The sequence below is a fragment of the Ursus arctos genome, unplaced genomic scaffold (assembly GCF_023065955.2).
Source record: "Ursus arctos isolate Adak ecotype North America unplaced genomic scaffold, UrsArc2.0 scaffold_21, whole genome shotgun sequence".
Classification (NCBI taxonomy): domain Eukaryota; kingdom Metazoa; phylum Chordata; class Mammalia; order Carnivora; family Ursidae; genus Ursus; species Ursus arctos.
In genome coordinates this window covers 37,541,148-37,561,350 of record NW_026622886.1, presented here as the reverse complement: position 1 = coordinate 37,561,350, position 20,203 = coordinate 37,541,148, and the positions used below count along the sequence as shown (strand labels likewise).

Sequence of the window (20,203 nt, the reverse complement as noted above, 5' to 3'; positions counted from 1 at the left end):
AGGAGCAAAGATTTAGGATTTTTTTGAGGTGTGATGGGTCATTCAAGTAAAAAGGTCCAGCAGGCAACAGGTGTAGGCCCTAGATTTTAGAAGAGAGAGACTTGGGCTGGAGATATTTCAGTCATTAGAACATAGGAGGTGGTGATGTCAGAATATATAAAGATAATAGTCTAGGAATGTGCTTGGAAAAAGTAAAAGAAGCCCAAGGATAGCCCATGGGTAGTTAGTGCCAGTATTTAAGTGGCATCTGGAGGATGAAGCTTTAAGACAGGGAAGCAGCAAATGAAACTAGGATACCAAGTGTTCAGTGAGAAAGCTTTAATTCACAAACTTATTATATAAATAATAGCTACCATTTATTGAGTATTCTATTCCAGGCAGTGTACTAAGGGCTTCAACTTTTCTCCAAAACACAGAGTGTAAGAAATGTCTGTTAAAAAAGTCCTCTAACCACACCCAATTTACTTTGAGCTGGTGGAAGCTTAATGTGGGTCACTATTAAGGATCTACACACCACACCTAGGATTGTATGAAGGTTCTAGGGGTCTTATTCAATCCAGTACTTTTGGGAAAGGCCTCAACAAGTCTTCACTCAATGCTGGTTACTAATAGGCTCTTCTCCAGCTCATTTATCCTTTGAGGGTGACTTGCTTTGCTCATTCGATGCCAAACTTGGACATGGGGTCTTGGCCGTGATTGGAATCTCTGATGCCTAGTGTGCAGCCTCCCTAATGGAGACTACAAATCCATTCCCTTGGAAGGTCTTGCCACTTTCCTTACCCATCAGGTTCCTGGTATTCACAGAACTTTCAACCCTCCTTTTCTGTTGTTACTCCCTTCGGTTGCCACTTAACCAACCTTCAAAGTCTCTAACCGCTCTCCATTGTTCGGAGAGAGAAGTACCTCAGTGGGTACAGATGTTTTGACACAAAGGGGACATTCACTCTGCCCTGGGGCAAGGAAACTCACAGAGCTATCCGGGTGGTATCTAATCCTCTGGCATTCTGCTCTCTACACCCCCGCCCCCCGCATTCTTTCACAGCCCTGAGAACAATATCTTAGTATCTCAACAAATCATCTTGACACACACGCACTGACCCATGAGATCCCTACAACCATTTCATGGGTAATCTTCATTTTACATCCTGAAGCTTGGATGAATTTAGAAACTCGTTTCAAGTCACACAGCTATTAACTCTGTAGGAGCTATGAGCTCTGTGCTTTAGACTCTGGAGCAACGAGGGCGTGGCATTATCGCAGTTCCTATCAAAATACTTTACTCAAGGTCGTGTGTTGAGTTGCAGTGATCAGACTCAAATTCAGAAACTGCACAAACAGAAGGGGAAAGTCTCTGTGTGGGTGCTCGGAGAGAGGGCTGGGATTCCTTTAACCTTCGCCACAGTCTTACTATCCCCGATTTTCAGATAAGAAACAGAGGCTGAGGGTGTGACTTACCTATGGCCACAAAGCCAGGACCACGTTTACTGGCTCCCAATATATGTTCTTCCCAACATACCAAACAGAAATGGCCTGTGAGTGGCTCAAAGACTCCTCCTCAGGAAAACACAAGAGTAAAAACACTTCAATTTAGCTTCCCTCCATGAGAAAAAAAATCGGCGCATGCACGGTATGCACCAGAGACTCCACCCCAGCGGCCTGAGAGCCACTCAGTACGCATGCGCCATGCTGTTCCACGCATGCGCCAGGCTCTTCCACTCACCCGCCCCTTCGCTCCGCGCTTTTACCGCCACTCCCCGCCCCTTTCCCGCCCGGATATCAACCTGGTTTTGGCGGATGTTGTTGTGAATCCCAGAGACACGTGAGGCGCTGCTACGTCATCACAGGCACGCGAAGGAAAGATGGCGGCGGTGGGTGTTGTGAGCGGGAAGGTAAGTAACGGCCCCGGCGAACGTTCCTACTTTTCTCTGGCATAGGGGTGCTTTTGTTGCTTGGAGGCCGGTCGGGGAGGGACGTGAAGGCCATTCTGTATCAGGAACAGCTTGTGGCGAATGTAAGAGAAGAGGACTTGGTCGTTGTCAGCTGTTTCTCGAGATTGCCGGTTCAGTCGGGAATGAGACTGGCTACTGTTCCAAGGCCGGCTAGGCCTCGGCGCTGTTCTGCACTGCCCCGCAGCAGGCAGCTTTAATTTGTATTGCTTTTTCTAAGAGACAGGTAGTTGCCTAGTTCCTTTCCTTTTGTGGTTCACTTTTTCCTGACTCTGATTCTTTAGATCTACTCTTCTGACTCCAGCGTGGTTTTTTTTTTCTTTTCTTTTCCTTTGAGGGGTTAATCTAACTTGCCCGTCTTTCTCTGCTTCACTCTGGTAGAGCCATCTTTGCCCCCTCTCGGAGGAGCTGAAAACAGGTGCTGTGCAGCTGTGCGCTTAGAAGAAAAGAGTGTATTGGATTCATTTTACCAGACTGCCGAGTTGGCTGGTGTTTGTGAGCAGCAGGGCATGTTTCCACTCAGGTAGCAGATTTACACCATCCCACGCTTGTCTAGGAAGGCGTTAGTTAAGGTATTTATTTCTTAGAGATCTCTATGATGTTTTCGTGGGGGAGTATCTGTGATACTGTCTTAACTCCCTCCTACTTCATTAGGAACTAGGATTAGGTGCGGAGATTTCGTTATATATTGCCTATATTCGTTCCGAGGGCACATCTTAATGCCTGTTATTTAGGACTGTCATGACATGCCACAGGCAGCATTTCCTATTGCGGGAGTATTTCGTAAACAGTTGGGTCTGGTGATGACTCATGGAAAACTAATGACTACATATTTACTTGTCACCGATAGCTTCCTCTGTTCATCGAGTTTCAGTCATTTTCTCTATACTGCTCTCCTTATCCCATTTTGAATTACTTGACAACGTTTGTGGTTTGGTGTATGGACCACTAGACTTGTGGCAGAATAAAACATACGGTCTTGGTTTTGCTGTTACTTTGAAGTGTGACCTTGGGAAATTGCGCAGGTATGACTTCTCTGTCGTTCGTAAATTTTTTCTCCAGAATAGTGGTGGTGCCAATTATTATTTTTTGTGTTGGAGTTGTTAGGATTACATGAAATAATAAAAACGTTAAGAAAGATTTCATACTTCTACATATTGACTATTTTAAATGATAGGTTGGTCATAGCTGTTTGGATTATTCCTGCTCTTTGATTGTCTTGTTAGTTTTTAAGTCTTCATTGTGCATGCTGATTTTGTTTGACTCATTACTGTTTGAAAGTTATCCTGCTTGATTTTCTGTCTGGACCGATCCAGTTTAGGTCTTTCCAAGAAGGGATCCTTTCCATTTGAACTACGCTTCCCTCTTTCAGGAGTGGATTGTTTTTGAGAGAATCCTTGAGATGATGAAGCCTAGTTGTGAAATATAAGACTTTTTTCACCCTTTCCTTCCAGTCACTCTCTTTCATAATCTGGCTTTAAAAAAAAAAAAAAGATTTTATTTGTTTTAGAGAGAGATGGCATGAGCGGGGGTGGGGGTGTGGGGGGGGCAGAAGGAGAGAGAGAATCTCAAGCAGACTCCCTGCTGAGCATGGAGCCCCACACAGGGCTTGATGCCATGACTCAGAGATCAGGACCTGAGCTGGAATCAAGAGTTGCTCACTCAGCCGACTGAGCCACCCAGATGCCCCCATAATCTGACTTCTTAAAATTAGTCTTTTATTTCATAACTGTACTTCACCATCGCATTTATTCTCACTCATTGTAAATTGACACCCATTACCATCATACCACCTAAACTATTTTTCTATGCTAAAACCTGCCCCTCTCCTAGATAATACTGTTATGACCAGCAAAACCCACTTATTCTTCCCTCAGTAAGTTCAGATCTAGTTAAATGATATCATTCAGTGGTTGCATGTAAAACAAAGTTGGAGACGTCCATTTCAATAATAATTTGTCAAGAACCAAGTTCTACCAGTTTACTGCAAATAAGTTTCTTAAATTTCTGCATACCTTCATTCTCTGTGTTTAGTTCATTTAGTCTGCCTCTAGTGAGTTCTTAGCTAATTTTTCTCCTTGTTGCAGTTCTTTGCCCATAGTCCCCTCTCTATACCACTACTGGAGGAATTTTTTTTTTTTGTAATGTACAAATCTGTCTCTTGCTTTAAAAAAACAAACAAAATCTGGGGTGTCTGGGTAGCTTCATCGGTTAAGCATCTGATTCTTAATTTTGGCTCTGGTGGCGATCTCAGGGTAATGACATAGAGCCCTGCATCGGCTCCACTCTCAGCACGGAGTATACTTGAGATTCTTTCTCTTCCTCTGCCCCTCCCCTGCTCGTGGGCGCGTGTACACACACACACACTCTCTCTCTCTCTCAAAATAAATCTTAAAAAAAATATTTATTTTGTTAACTGTCACCATTAAAATAATACTAAAGGCTGCTTAACATGACATAAGAAGTCATGTTCCCTTTCTGGCTTTATCTTACACTTCCCTCCTTTTCAGTCTTGTTCCTTTGGGAAAGGGGACCAGGGAAGAATATTTAGATGTGAGAGAGTGAGTGTGTATATGTATTTGTGTGTGTATTGCTTTATCCCCACACCCCTCGCACCCAAAGGTTCAGCTGAGACCTATCTAGCTTAGAAATCTAGGGCAGTGGATGTTAACCAAGGCTCACAAGAGCCACGTGTGGTACTTTTAAAAAATACAGATGCTGGTGTATAGAATCAGTTTGAGATCTAGGATGTAACTTTTCTAACAATTCTGTTTTGCTTGCTTTGAACTTTGAGTGTAGGAAGTAATCAAGGAAGTTAATCTCTGTCATATGGAGAAGCAGTGTTAGATAGCAGTTAAGAGTTTGGATTCTGGATCCAAACCAGTTTCAAAAACTAATTTCACACTTTCTAGTGACTTCAGTCAAATTACTTAACCTTTCTGTGCTTCAGTCTCCTCGTTTGTAATATGGGGATGATATACTACCTACTTTATGGATTGTGAAGTAAATATATTAGAACAAAGCCTGGCACGCAGTAGATGCTTTGTAGGTGTTATTCATAATCTCAGTTTCTCTGCAAGTCATTATTTGGATATAGCAGCATTTTAAAGATTTACAATATGGTTTTGGTATGGGTATAAACTTCATCTTTGAAGTTAGCTCTAGCTCTGATTCTCATTGTTAGTTTAGGAATCGAAAAATACCATGTTTTAGAAATCGTGTAGTTTTGATGAATGAAGAATCATCACAATTGGGCAGTGGTTAAGGAAATGGAGCTCAGTTGTCTGGGTTCAAACCCTGGCTCCACTGCTTATGGCTGTATACTTTGGGCAAATTTCCTAACTTCCTTGTGCCCAGTTTTCTCATTTGTAAATGAGGGATAATTGTATTTCCATCATGGAATTGTAAAGAGGATTAAATGAGTTAATATTTGCAAAGCATTCAGAGTAGTGCCTGGTGTCAAGTAAGTGCTCAGTAAATGTTAGCTGCTACTAATGTTAAGGAAAATCTTTCAGACTTCTTAAACATTATAAGGTTATTAATGGTTACAAAATAGTTGAATGTTTTATTTTTCCTGCCATTTTCCACAAAGATTTAAGCTGCTCACAAATATAAAAGCAATATAGTTATGTAAAATAAATTAGAAAAAAGGTAAAAGGAAAGTAAGGGTAAAAAAGGTAAATGGTACTGGAAGTACATTTGTTAAATAAACCGTATGCTTTAGTGGACCACAATTTAGCTCTAAGTTTTTTAGCAGCCAAAGTAAGGAGGGGAACCTGATCCATTGTAAGGACGATAGGATCCACACTCAAATAAAACCAAAAGCAGGGGCGCCTGGGTGGCTCAGTCGTTAAAGCGTCTGCCTTCGGCTCAGGGCGTGATTCCCGGCGTTCTGGGATCGAGCCCCACATCAGGCTCCTCCGCTGGGAGCCTGCTTCTTCCTCTCTCGCTCCCCTGCTGTCTCCCTCTCTCGCTGACTGTCTCTCTGTCACATAAATAAATAAAATCTTTAAAAAAAAAAAAAAAAAAAAAAAAAAAAAAAAAAAAACCAAAAGCAAAACCCCAAACAACTAGTTTCTGAAGGGTAGACCAGAGAACAAAGTCTCCTGTAGGTTCTTTGTACTATGTAATATAATGTATGTACTTATATGGCATATTGCATCTTTTTTTTGAGAGGTTTATTTATTTGAGGGAGGAGGAGAATGGGAGAGCGTGTGGGGGAGGGGCAGAGAGAGAGAGAAACTCAAGCAGACTCCTAGATGAATGTGGAGCCTGATGTAGGGCTACATCCCATGACCCCTGAGATCATGACCTGAGCCGAAACCAAAAGTTGGATGCTCAATCGACTGCACCACCAGGTGCCCCTATATCTTTTTGGTAAGAAAAAAGACCCTATAATGCCTCTAGTATGCTGATGGTGTTATGCCAGTGGGTAGTTCAGTAAATATAGGATACCAGTTTGACGTCTTCAGGTCTCTGATGATTTGACTAAATCAGGGGTAGGTTTTTGTCATCATGAGTGGATGAATTCAATTTTGCGTAAATACTGTTCTTAGCTGAGCTTTTGAAAGTAGGTTTGAGTTTGATTATAAACCCTGATTAGTTCTTAGAGTTCAGCTTTTTTTTTTAATTGTCTGTAGAACAACAATATGTTTTAATAGTCATACAGAGAAAGTGACATTCTCTTGTGAATATTGAGGGGAGAAATAGGGGCATTGCCTGTCAAGACCATCCTGTGTCTTCTGTAACTGGTGGACAGAATTGAGTTAATGGAATGAGTTGAATTTACCTATCACGGGAGAAAGGAGATGGCCTGAAATAGGTTTTGGCCTTAGACCCACTGCCCTGATTGTTAGTTTACTTTCATTCATTATTCAACAAATACTATAAGCATCTGATTTGTTACAGGCACAATATTAGGCATTGGGTGTGTATCAGATAGCCCTTTACCTTCTATCCTACAGACTAAGGTTCTTTAGAAGGAAAATACTCAGTAGCACCCAACTCTTCGCCTTGTCTAAAAAGGAAATGCAAAATGAATTTCAAGTCCTTGAAGTAGGTGCTATTTTTATTGAATGTTTGTATGCTGAAGACTAGTAAACTGACTCATTATGAGGGCAGGGCCTGAAATGTTTCACCTGCATCCAGCCAAGATTCTGGCACATAGTAGGTATTCAGTGACCACGAATGAGCAAAAAGGTAGAGAAAATGAGTGGGGACTAGAGTGGGAGAGAGAGAATTGCTGAGTACTCTTGTTTTGGAGTTAAAAAGTCCTATTTTAGTACACTTAGGTTTTATTCTATTTTACTGTGATTGTTTTAGAATTTAGTTCTATTGGGAAAAAAAACATGAAACAATTGGGAAATCAGCTGTTATTTTTTAAGAGTTTGTTTTGATGGCATTCTAATAGGAATTCATTTTGTAACTTAAATTTGGCTGCTTCTAATTCCCATAAGATATGCTTATAGTACTGTGAAACCCTTGTGCTTAAGAAATAGAATATTCTAGTATCTAGGTTTTCCTGGAGAACTTTTTTTTCCCTAGACTAGATCCCTAGACTAGATCTTATAACATGGTAATACCTTTCTGGTGTAAAATACAATATGAGTATGTTGTCTTTTTTTTTTTCTTGGCATTCTTTTTTTTTTTTTTTAAGATTTTATTTATTTGTCAGAGCATGCGCGCATAAGCAGGGGCAGCTGTAGGCAGAGGGAGAAGCAGGCTTCCTGCTGAGCAAGGAGCCTGATGCAGGAGCTGCTCCCAGGACCCTGGAATCATGACCTGATCCAAAGTCAGATAATTAACTGACTGAGCCACCCAGGCATCCCCTTTTCTGGCATTCTTTAGCAAACATTTAAGTACCTTCTGTATGTTGAGTTCTTTGGATACTGAATGGTTAAACATAGACTTTATTTTTTTTTCATTTTTTAAATTATTATTAACATATGATGTATTGTTTCAGGGGTACAAGTCTGTGATTCATCAGTGTTACACAATACACGGTGGTCACCACAACACATGCGCTCCCCAATGTCCATCATCCAGCCACCCAATCCCTCCCACTCCCCTCCATTCCAGCAGCCCTCAGTTTGTTTCCCAAGATTAAGAATCTCTTATGGTTTGTCTCCTTCTCTGGTTTTTTCTTATTTCATTTTTTTCCTCTCTTACCCAGTGATCCTCTGTCTTGTTTCTCAAATTCCACGTATCAGTGAGGTCATATGATAATTCATAGACTTTATTTTTTTACACAATACAGTAGTTTGCAAATTTAACAGGTTAGTTTATGGATTAATAAAAACATGGCTTTTTGGGGAAAGAATTAAAATGTTAGGTCTTCGATGGGACATAGCTGCTGGGACTAAATGAAAAATTATAACCCAGCTTTTTTATTTTTACTTTTGGTGGAAGGAAATCCATATGAAATCCATTTACTGTCTCTTAATGTGTAGTATTATAGTGTATATGCAGTCGTTGGTGTAAGAGAAGTCAATCATTTAGTCCTCATTGTACCTCCCCAGACTGCTAAATATTTTTGTCCTTCTGTCTGACATTGTTTGGCACACTGTTGCCCTTAAGAAGCAATAATAGTTCTGCTGCCTGCCCTTTGAGAATTGTAACATCCTTAATACCTCAACATCTCTGTATCTTCATTCTCAGAATTTCTGTGACTTGTTACTCTTAAAATCATCTATGTTCTACATTTCTTCAGTTCCACAGTCATTACTGATTAACTTGTCCCAAATAAAACTCACTGTTTACTTTTTTCCTTCTGTGTTCCCATCTCAGCGAATAACCACATCTACTCAGTTTTGTCCCTGATTTCTCTTCTCTTCATTTCCCATATCTAATCAGTCACGAAGTCCTATCATTTCGACCTTCTAAATATTTTTCTAAGCCATCTGCCTTTCTTCATCCCCACTGCCTCTGCTGTACTTCAAGCCACCATGAATCTCTCCCTCCCTGGATTACTGCAGCTGTTGATTCTTGGCTCTGCAGCCAGTGTGTTTGCTTAGAAAAGGCAAGTCTGACCATGGCATTCCCCTGCTAGAACTTTTTAATGGCTTTCTAGTGGCAAAGAGTTTTGTTCAGGAAGAATTCCAAACTCCCCAAAAAATTTTTTTTAAAAAGATTTTATTTATTTATTTGTCAAGAGAGAGAGCGCGAGTGAGCACAAGCAGGGGGAGTGGCAGAGGGAGAAGCAGACTCCCTGCTGAGCAGAGAGCCCTATGTGGGGCTCGATTCCAGGACCCTGGGATCATGATCTGAGCTGAAGGCAGACCCTTAACCCACTGAACCACCCAGGCGTCCCCAAACTCCCAAATTCGTAAGCATGGTTTATAAAACTCTTTGTGATCTGGTGTGGTCTCTACTCTTGTCTCTAAACTCTTTAACCTCTGCTGTCCGGTCTGGATTGTAGCCATGAACTGAATTACTGCTCTCTGTGTAGAACATACACTCTTTGCCAAGAGCGTAAATCCTTTTTTAGTTAAAATTTGTCATTCTCCAGGTCTCAGTTTATACGTCCCTCTAGTTTAGTCTTTCTGATTTCTCATCCTGCCGAGTCCTTAGGTCTAGATTAGACATCATTTATTAGGTCCTACTGTTGTAGCCTATTCATGCTTGTATCATATATTGTAATTATCTGTTTTCTTGTCCTAATTCCCTCTTAGATTGTAAGTGCTTTGAAGCAGTGACTGAATAATATGTGTTTATACCTAGAAACACCCTCTGTGCCTGGCACATTGTATGCATTCATTATATATTTTTTGGAGAAATAACTGAAAATGACACCTCATTCAGGAGCTTGTGCATACTTCATCACACTGTGCTATGACCATTTATTTGCTGGTTTACATGACATTACTAGTTTAGGCAGACACTTTTTTTGGTGTGTGTTTTTCTCCCAAAATCTTTTATTCCCAACATTTAGTTGAAGCTCAATAAATGTGTTCAGTGTATGAGTAAAGAAACTTCTAAATCAGGTTAGGTGGAGTGGGGGTGGTGGGAAGAGTTTGGATGGGCTGTTGCTCTTTTGGAGGATTTACAAGTTATTTGCAGAATGTGTAATGAAGAGAGAACAGAGTGCACACATAAAAAGGCACAAGGCTTTGAGGGAACAGGTGAGTTCAGAGTGGCCCAAGGCAGGAAGTTTGTATGTATTGGGGAGTGTCAGGTGTTGATTAGCTGCAGAGGTAAAATACAGGTATAGAGGATGGAGTCAGAAGGATTTTTAAGCTCAGGCATGGTGTGGTCAAATGTACACTTTGTAAAGAACGATTTTGGCAGTGTTTACACATTACACACTTTACACAAATTATTGGAAGGTGACTAGATTGGGAGAAGAGAGACCAGAATGTTATTTTAGCAACCCAGGATAGAAATGATGAGGGGTCAAAGTCGGAGGTGAAGGTTTGAGAGATTTAGGAGATAGGATGGGGATGATGGAAAAAAAAAAGTTAGGATAACTGGGTAGATGGGATGTCTTTCACAGAGCTGGGAATAGCAGAAGAGCAGATTTAGGGTAAAACACTAATTTTAAGATGCCTTTGGATTATTCAAATGAAAATATCAAGTAGGTGCTTAGATATTTGGGTGTGGAGTTCATTAGAATTTCTAGGTTCACTCTGGTATTTTGTGGGGATACCTTCTCTAACCAAAGTTTAAATTTTCAATATACTTGATGGTTTTAAAGAAACAATTTTTAAAACTTTTTTGTTGTTAAATTTAACTTATAAAACTCACATAGCTACTACGGTTCAAGAAAGTATGTTATGCATAGTAGGTGTTGAATTTACATGTTTGAACAGATATTTAGGGCAAGAAATTTATTCCTAAGCTTAATAATAAATTAAAAATATCTGGGTTAAATTGTCAAATTTTGAAAATAAAGATTATGATAATCATAATACAAATGAAAATCCAATCCCACTCAAGTGTAGGAACAATATAAAAAATTACTTGCTGCTGTATCGTGCAACTTACCTTTTTCAGATTTTTTTTGGTCAGAAAGTAGTGTGGTCTTGAGTTGGATTGTCCCAAGTACATTTCCTTTTTTTTTATTATGTTAGTCACCATACAGTACATTATTAGCTTTTGATGTAGTGTTCCATGATTCCTTGTTTGCATATAACACCCAGTGCTCTATGCAATACGTGCCCTCCTTAATACCCTTCACCAGGCTCGCCCATCCCCCCCCCCTAAAATCCTCAGTTTGTTTCCCAGGTCCATAGTCTCTCATGGTTCATCTCCCACTCTGTCCCCCCCCCCCTTCATTTTTCCTTTCCTTCTCTTAATGATCTCCCTGTTATTCCTTATGTTCCACAAATAAGTGAAACCATATGATAATTGTCTTTCTCTGCTTGACTTATTTAGCATAATCTCCTCCAGTTCCATCCATGTTGATGCAGATGTTGGGTAATCATCCTTTCTGATGGCTGAGTAGTATTCCATTGTATATATGGACCACATCTTTATCCATTCGTCTGTTGAAGGGCATCTCGGCTCCTTCTACAGTTTGGCTATTGTGGACAATGCTGCTATGAACATTGGGGTGCATATGGCCCTTCTTTTCACTATGTCTGTATCTTTGGGGTAAATACCCAGTAGTGCAATTGCTGTGTCATAGGGTAGCTCTATTTTTAACTTTTTGAGGAACCTCCACAGTGTTTTCCAAAGTGGCTGCACCAGCTTGCATTCCCACCAACAGTGTAAGGGGGTTCCCCTTTCTCCACATCCTCTCCAACAGTTGCTATTTCTTGCCTTGTCAATTTTTGCCATTCTGATTGGTGTAAGGTGGTATCTCAGTGTGGTTTTGATTTGAATTTCCCTGATGGCTGATGATGTTGAACTTTTTTTCATGTGTCTGTTAGCCATTCGTATGTCTTCATTGGAAAAGTGTCTGTTCATATCTTCTGCCCATTTTTTTAAATTTGATTATTTGTTTCCAAGTACATTTCTTTTTATCTAGAAAGTTGAATTTATCTGTTTGCCTGCCTCAGTTTTGCCTTCTGTTTTTAACTTTTGATAAATTAGAGGTCAGCAAGTTTATTCTAAAACATTTGCTGTGGTCTAGAGTTCTTTTAATAAGTTACATCTGGCAGAGTTCCTTTGCTAAAGGAAAAAAGTCTGCAGTTTATGTTGCCATCAGCAGGCCATCATCACTGAGAGTTTTATAAATATACTTAACTGCTTAGGCATCTTAGCAGATATTTAAGAATAGGTAAGAGCCTGGAGGGCATGAGGCAGTTTTATTCCAAATGGACAACTCTTCTCCTTTTTTTGGTACTTTAATACATTTTTCTTCCCCCCCCCCTCCCAAGAGGGTGGGGTAGCACATAGAATATTCTAGCTTGTGTGAAGATTTTACCTTTTTTGTAACATTGCCAGGTACATGGAAGGAACTTTATCTTGTTTATTTTTCTGTTCTTCATGATGTCTGGCACATAGTAAGTGCTTAATAGAAGTTTCAGTTTGAATCAATTTTATATCAAATTAGCTTAATACCACTAAGTGGCAAGTCTTTGTTGATAGTAGTTTGCTCCCTATGGACATCTAATCTGCAATGAAAAAAGGGTATAATCTAAATTTTCTTTTTGAGGCAGGATCAACTTTTTTTTTAAGGGAACTGTCTCTTCTTACATATTTACTTTTATATGGGGTTTTACAGTTTAAAACAATGGACCTTTCATGTAACTTATTTTTCATACAGTTTTGAGGTACAATTGACCATAAGTTGTACATGTACAGTGTGTAATTTGATAACTTATGATGTATGTATACACTGTGAACCCGTCAACACAGTCAAGGTGATGATATTTCTGCCAAAGTTTCTTCTTGACTCATAGTAATCTGTCACTACCTTTACCTTGTCCATAGGCAACCACTGAGCTGCTTTTTGTCATTATAGATTAGTTTACATTCTGTAGAGTTTTATATAAATGGAATTACATAGTTTGTACTCTGTTTTTGATTTTCATTCAGCATAGTTATTTTGAGATTCATTAATGTTGTGTGTATCATTAGTTTATTCATTTTTATTGCCAAATAGTATCCCCTTGTATGAGTATACCAAGATTTGTTCATTCATTAACCTGTTGGTAGACATTTGGATTTTTTCTATTTTTGACTGTTACAAATAGAGCTTCTACGAAAATTGGTATACCTTTGTATGAATAGATGCTCTCTGTTTTCTTGGGCAAATACCATGGAGTAGAATGGCTGGATCATAATGTTAGTTGCACGCTTAGCGTTTTAAGAAACTGCCAAGCTATTTTCCCAAGTAGGTGTACCATTTTACATTCTCACTGTGGTGTATGAAAGTTCCAACTGTTCCACATCTCTGTCAACATTTGGCATGTTAGTCTTTTTAATTATAGCCATTGTGATAGATGTGTGGTATTTCATGATGGTTTCAATTTGCATCTCCCTAATGATTAATGATATTGAGCATCTTTTCATGTGATTGTATGCCATCCTTATGTCTTCCTTGGTGAAGTGTCTGTTCAAACCTTTTGCCCATTTTATTTTAAACTGTGTTCTTCATTTTCTTGTTCCTGAGTTTTGAGAGTTCTTATGTTCTGGATATGGGTCCTTTATTAGATAACGTGATGTGATTTGCATTGTATTTTCCCTGACTGAGCCTTGGCTTTTCATTTGCTTGATAATGTCTTTTAAAGAGCAGAAGTGTTAATTTTGGGGGCACCTGGGTGGCACAGCAGTTAAGCGTCTGCCTTCGGCTCAGGGCGTGATCCCGGCGTTATGGGATCGAGCCCCACATCAGGCTCCTCCGCTATGAGCCTGCTTCTTCCTCTCCCACTCCCCCTGCTTGTGTTCCCTCTCTCGCTGGCTGTCTATCTCTGTCGAATAAATAAAATCTTTAAAAAAAAAGTGTTAATTTTGTTGATGTGTCAGTTTTTTTCTTTTATGCTTCTGGTATCATTTCTAAAACATTTTTGCTGAACCAAAGCCATAAGATTATCTCCTATGTTTTCTTCCTCAATTTTGTAGTTTTCGTGGGGTTTTTTTGTTTTTTTTTTTAGGATTTATTTATTTGAAAGAGAGAGCACATGCATGCAAGCACAGGGGAAGGGGCAGAGGGGGAGAGAGAATCTCAAGCAGACTCCCGGCTGAGTGTGATACCTGACATGGGGCCTGATCTCACCCCACTGAGATCACAACCTGAGCCTAAACCAAGAGTCAGACGCTTAACTGACTGTGCCTCCCAAGTGCCCCTGTAGATTTACTTTTTACATTTAAATCTGTGGCCCATTTCAGTTTAATCTGTGTGTATGGTGCATTGTATGGATTGAAGTTTATTTTTTGCACACTGATACAGTTTTTCAAGCGCTATTTGTTGAAAAGACTTATTCTTTCTTTGCTGAATTGCTTTTGTACTTTTGTCAAAAATAAATTTACCATGTATATATATATATATGTTTATGTTGATTTTGGAACTCTTTATTCTGTACTGTCAGTCTATTTCTCTTTACATAAATATTACATTTTCTCGATTACTGTAGATTTAGATTGAGTCTTAAAGTGAGGTATGTCAGTCCTCCACCATTATCCTCTTTGAAGGCTGATTTGATTATTCTAGGTCATTTGAATTTCCGCCAAATTTAGAATCAGCTTGTTAATACCTCCAGAAGAGCCTGCTGGGATTTTGATGGGCATTGCAATCAATCTAGAGGTCAGTTTGGGAGAGAATGGACATCTTAACAATATGATTCTCCTGAGCCGTGAACATGGTGTATTTTGTATTTAATTTAGTTCTTCTTTCATTTCTCTCAAATACTTTTATAATCTTCAGTTTAGAAGTCTTGCACATCTTCTATTAGATTTATACCTGAGCATAGAAAGACAGTTATCTTATGGTTTCACTCATATGTGGAATAGAAGAAATGGCATAGAGGATCATAGGGCAAGGGAGGGAAAATGGAATGGAAAGAAATCACAGAGGGAGACAAACAATGAGAGACTCTTAACTATAGGAAACAAACCGGGTTGCTGGAGGGGAGGCGGGTGGGGGGATGGGATAATTGGGTGGTGGGCATTAAGGAGGGCTTGTGATGTGATGAGCACTGAGTGTTGTATGAAACTGATAAATTATTGAATACCTCATCTGAAACTAATGATGTACTATACGTTGGTTAATTGCGTTTAAATAAAAAAAAAGATTTATTTCTGAGTATTTGATATTTTTTGATGTTATTGTAAATGCTATATTTAATATATATTTATTTACATGTATTTATGTATATTATATATAATATATATATAATTGATTTTTGCATATTGATATTGAGTCCTGGATCCTTGTAAATAAATTCATTTAGTTTTAACAGCTTTTATGTAGATTCTACTGGATTTTCTACCTAGACAACCATGTTATCTGCAAATAAGTTGTTTTACTTCTTCCAATTTAGATGCCTTTTATTTATTTTTTGTTTATTGTGGTATCTAAAATCTCAAGTACAGGGGCGTCTGGGTGGCGCAGTCGTTAAGCGTCTGCCTTCGGCTCAGGGCGTGATCCCGGTGTTCTGGGATCTAGCCCCACATCAGGCTCCTCCGCTGGGAGCCTGCTTCTTCCTCTCCCACTCCCCCTGCTTGTGTTCCCTCTCTCGCTGGCCGTCTCTCTCTGTGTCAAATAAATAAACAAAATCTTTAAAAAAAAAAATAGAATCTCAAGTACAGTATTGAATAGAGTAGTAAGATTGGACATCCTTATCTTGTTCTTGATCTTAGGAAAAAAACATTCAGTCTTTATATGGTGTATGGTATCAGATGTAGTGTTTCATAGATGCCCTTTATCAGACTGAGAAGGGTTCCTTCTATTCTTAATTTGCTGAGAGTTTTTGTCAGAAATGGATGTTGGATTTTGTTGAATGCTTTTTCTAACCTTTCGAGATGATCATATGGTTTTTCTTTAAAAATTTTTTTCACTGTGGTGAATTACAGGGATTGATTTTGGAATATTAAACCAACCTCAAGTAGGGTAAACCCCACTTGGTCATGAAGTATTTTCATTTGTACATATTGTTGGGTTCAATTTGCCAAATTTTGTTTAGAATTTTTGCATCTAAGTTCATGAGATACATTCGTCTGTAGTTTTTTTTTTTTTTTTTAAGATTTTATTTATTTATTCGACAGAGATAGAGACAGCCAGCGAGAGAGGGAACACAAGCAGGGGGAGTGGGAGAGGAAGAAGCAGGCTCATAGTGGGAGAGCCTGATGGCGGGGCTCGATCCCATAACGCCGGGATCACGCCCTGAGCCGAAGGCAGACGCTTAACCACTGTGCCACCCAGGCGCCCCTGTAGTTCTATATAGTAATAATGTTTTAGTATCATTTTGGTGTCAGGGTAATGCTGGCCTCATAGAATGAGTTGGGAAGTTACTCTTCAGTTTTCTGGAAGTTTGTGTAGGATTGGTATTACTTCTTAAATATTTGGCAAAACTCATCAGTAGAAGCATCTGGGCCTGGAGTTTTCTTTGTCTTAGGTTTTTAACAACAAATTCTATTTCCTTAATTGATCCTGAGCTACTCAGGTTACCTGTTTCATCTTGAGTGAGCTTTGATAGGTGTGTCTCTTAAGGAATTTATCTGTTTTGTCTGAGTGGTCAAATTATTAGTGTAAGTTGTTCAAGAAATAGCTTAGTATCTCCCCCCCTTTTCAGTATCTTTTTTCTATGTGTAAATCTGTAGTGATGTTAATGCTTTAATTTTTAATATTGTTTAATTTGTGTCTTTTGTTTTTTCCTTATCAGTCTGGCTGAAGTTTTACCAGTTTTATTCTTAAAGAACTTGTTTTTGGTTTCATTGATTCCCCCCCCATTTTTTTTTTCTATTTTTATTGATTTCTACTCTGATCTTTCTTTCTTTCTGCTTACTTTGGGTTTAATTTGCAGTTCTTTTTCTAGTATCTTAAGGTAGAAGCTGAGGCCATTAATTTGAGGCCTTTTTCTTTTCTAATGAAGCATGTAGTGCTATGTATTTCACACTCACTAAGCACTGCTTAGTGACACCACACATTTTGATATGTTTATATTTTCTTTTTTTTTTTTAATTAATTTTTTGAGGTAGAGAGTGAAAGCACAAGCGGGGGAGGCACAGAGGGAGAGGGAGAAGCAGGCTCCCCATGAGCAGGGAGCCTGACATGGTGCTCCATCCCAGGACCCTGAGATCATGACCTGAGCCAAAGGCACACGTCTAACCGGCTGAGCCATCCTGTGTTTGCATTTTCATTCAGTTCACATATTTTTTAATTTCCCTTTTGATTTTTTTCTTTGACCCTTGGATTATTTAGAAACATGTTATTAATTTCTAGATATGTCAATCACTGATTTATAATTTAATTCTATTGTGGTTACACTATATACTTGAACTCTTAAATTTACTGAGATTTGTTTTATGGCCCAAAGTATAATCTGTCTTGGTAAGTGTTTTGCATACACTTGAAAAGAACATGTATTGTCTTGTTGGGTAGAGTGTTCTATAAGTGCCATTCAGGTCAAGTTGTTTGATAGTGTTATTCAAGTCTTACATTGTGACTGATTTTTTTGTCATCTGTTTTAGGAGTTATTGAAGGAGGTGTATTGGAATCTGACTCTAATTGTGGATTTGTTTGTGCAGTTCTATCAGTTTATGTTTAAAATTTTTGAAATTCTGTTATTAGGTGAATAAACATTTAGGGTTGTTAGATTGTCTTGATGTATTGACTACTTTATCATTGTGAAATTATCCTTGTACCTGCTAATTTTATTTTGCTATGAATTTATTTTTGTCTGATATTAATATAGCCATTCTAGCTTTCTTTTTATTGTGTTAGTATATCTTTTTTTTAACCTGTTTTTCTTTATATTTAAAATACTTTTTGGTAGCACAGAGTTTGGTTTTGTTTTCTCTCCAGTCTGACAACCTCTTTTTAGTTGAAGTCTTTAGATGATTTATATTTTATGCAGTTACTGATGTGGTTAAATTTAAATCTGTCATTTTGCTTTTTGTTTTTCATTTGTCCCATCTTTTCTTTGTTTAGTTTTCTATTTCTGCCTTCTTTGTGATTAACAAACTAGTTTTAATTATTCCATGTTTACGTTGTTGACTTATTGGCTAATATATCTCTTATAGTGATTGTTTTAGGGCTTATAGTATACATCTTAAACTTACTTTCACTTACCTTAATTTCTGTATCTTTAACGTTTATCTTCAAGAGTTATACTACTTGGTGTTAAGTATAAGAACTTAGAATAATATACTTCCATTTCTCTTCTCCTGACCTTTGTGCAATATTTGTAATTTTACTTTTGCATGTGTTACAAACCCACAAAACAAAGATATACATACATTTATCTTCTTGTGCTTTCTTTTTTTCTCTTTTATTTTAAATTCTGGTATGGTTAATGGAATATTACTCAGCCATCAGAAAGGATGAATACCTACCATTTGCATCGGCATGGATGGAGCTGGAGGCCATTATACTAAGTGAAATAAGTCAAGCAGAGAAAGACAATTATCATGTGGTTTCACTCATATGTGGAACATAAGGAATAGCGCAGAGGACCATGGGGAAAGGGAGGGAAAACTGAATGGGAAGAAATCGGGGAGGGAGACAAACCATGAGAGACTCTGGACTTCGGGAAAGAAACTGAGGGTTGCAGAGGTAAGGAGAGTGAGGGGAATGGGGTAACCTGGTGATGGGTATTGAGGGCACGTGTTGTGATGAGCGCTGGGTGTTATACACAACTGATGCGTTGTTGAACACTATATCAAAACTAATAATGTACTATAATATGTCGGCTAACTGAACGTAATAAAAAAAATAAATTCTGGTATGGTTAACATAGAGTGTTTTATTAGTTTCAGGTGTACAATATAGTGAAAAAACATGGAACACTTCACGAATTTCTGTGTCATTCTTGTGCAGGGGCCATGCTAAACTCTGTATTATTCCAATTTTAGTTTTTCTGCTGAAGCGAACGTTCTGCTTATGCTTTAAACAAAGAGATTTGATTAACAAGAAATAAAATGTGTTTATCCACATAGTTAACCATTTTGGTTGGCTTTCATTTCTGTGTGTGGATTCAGATTTCCTTCTAGTATAATTTATTCTGCCTGAAAGACTTCAACATTTTTTGTAGTGTAGGTCTAATGGTGATGAGTTATTTTTAGCTTTTATGTGTCTGAAAAAGTATTTTATCTTCTTTTTTGAAAGATATATCTCGGGGTGCTTGGGTGGCTCAGCGTTAAGCGTCTGACTTCTGCTCAAGTCATGATCCCATGGTCCTGGGATCAAGCCCCGCATCAGGCTCCCTGCTCGGTGGGGAGTCTGCTTCTCCCTCTCACACGCCCCTTGCTGGTGTTCCCTCTCTTGCTCTCTCTCTCTGTCAAATAAATAAATAAAATCTTAAAAAAATATATTTTCTCTGCGTGTAGAATTATAGGTTAACAGTGGTTTCCTTTCAATACTTTAAAGATGTTCCAAGGAGATAGGAAGAAGCATTGAGAGGTGATGGATATGTTTATGGCTTGATGATGATGGTTTCATGGGTATATACTTATCTCAGACTTATCAAATCGTACACATTAAAGGGGTGCTTGGGTGGTTCAGTTGGTTAAACATCTGCCTTCAGCTGTGGTCATGATCTCAGGGTCCTGGGATTGAGCCCCACGTTCAGTCTCCCTGATCAGCAGGGAGTCTGCTTCTCCCTCCGCTCCTACCCCTGCTCCTGCACACACGTCTGCACGCATGCTGTCTATCTCAAATAAATAAAATCTTTTAAAAAAATCATACATTATTGGGGCACCTGGGTGTCTCAGTTGGTTAAGCGTCTGCCTTCGGCTCAGGTCATGATCCCAGGGTCCTGGGATTGAGCCCCACCTCGGGCTCTCTGCTCAGCGGGAGCCTGCTTCTCCCTCTCCCTGCCGCTCCCCCTCCTTGTACTCTCTGTCAAACAAATAAATAAAAAATTTTAAATTGTACACATTAAATACATGTCAGTCATACCTTAGTAACATGGTTAAAAAGAAAAACGTGTTGCTTCATTGTCTTCTGGTCTTGTTTCAAAAAAGAAACTCGTTATATTTAACATTTTTTTCCTCTGGCTGACTTTAAGATTTTCTGTGTATTACTGGTTTTGTGCAGTTTAATTATGATGTACCTATATATAGTTTTCTTTGTGATTCTTGCACACAGTTCATTGGGCTGTGTAGATCTGTGGGTTTATAGTCTTCATCAAATTTGGAAAAATGTCTGCATTTGT

At 38.8% G+C, this 20,203-nt stretch overlaps 1 protein-coding gene and 1 pseudogene across 4 annotated transcripts in view; one reads left to right on the top strand and one right to left on the bottom strand.

Annotated features, from left to right (window-relative positions):
- The first annotated feature begins 1,783 nt into the window (after positions 1 to 1,783).
- Positions 1,784 to 20,203, top strand: part of TBC1D15 (TBC1 domain family member 15) — a 76,519-nt gene continuing 58,099 nt past the window's right edge. For all 4 annotated transcript variants that reach the window (XM_057316422.1, XM_057316421.1, XM_026500016.4 and 1 more), the window contains exon 1: positions 1,784 to 1,889. In XM_057316422.1, coding sequence (XP_057172405.1) covers positions 1,860 to 1,889 — 30 coding nt within the window. In that variant the 5' untranslated portion in view covers positions 1,784 to 1,859. The remainder of the gene's footprint in view (positions 1,890 to 20,203) is intronic.
- Positions 18,823 to 18,919, bottom strand: LOC113256480 (U6 spliceosomal RNA; annotated as a pseudogene).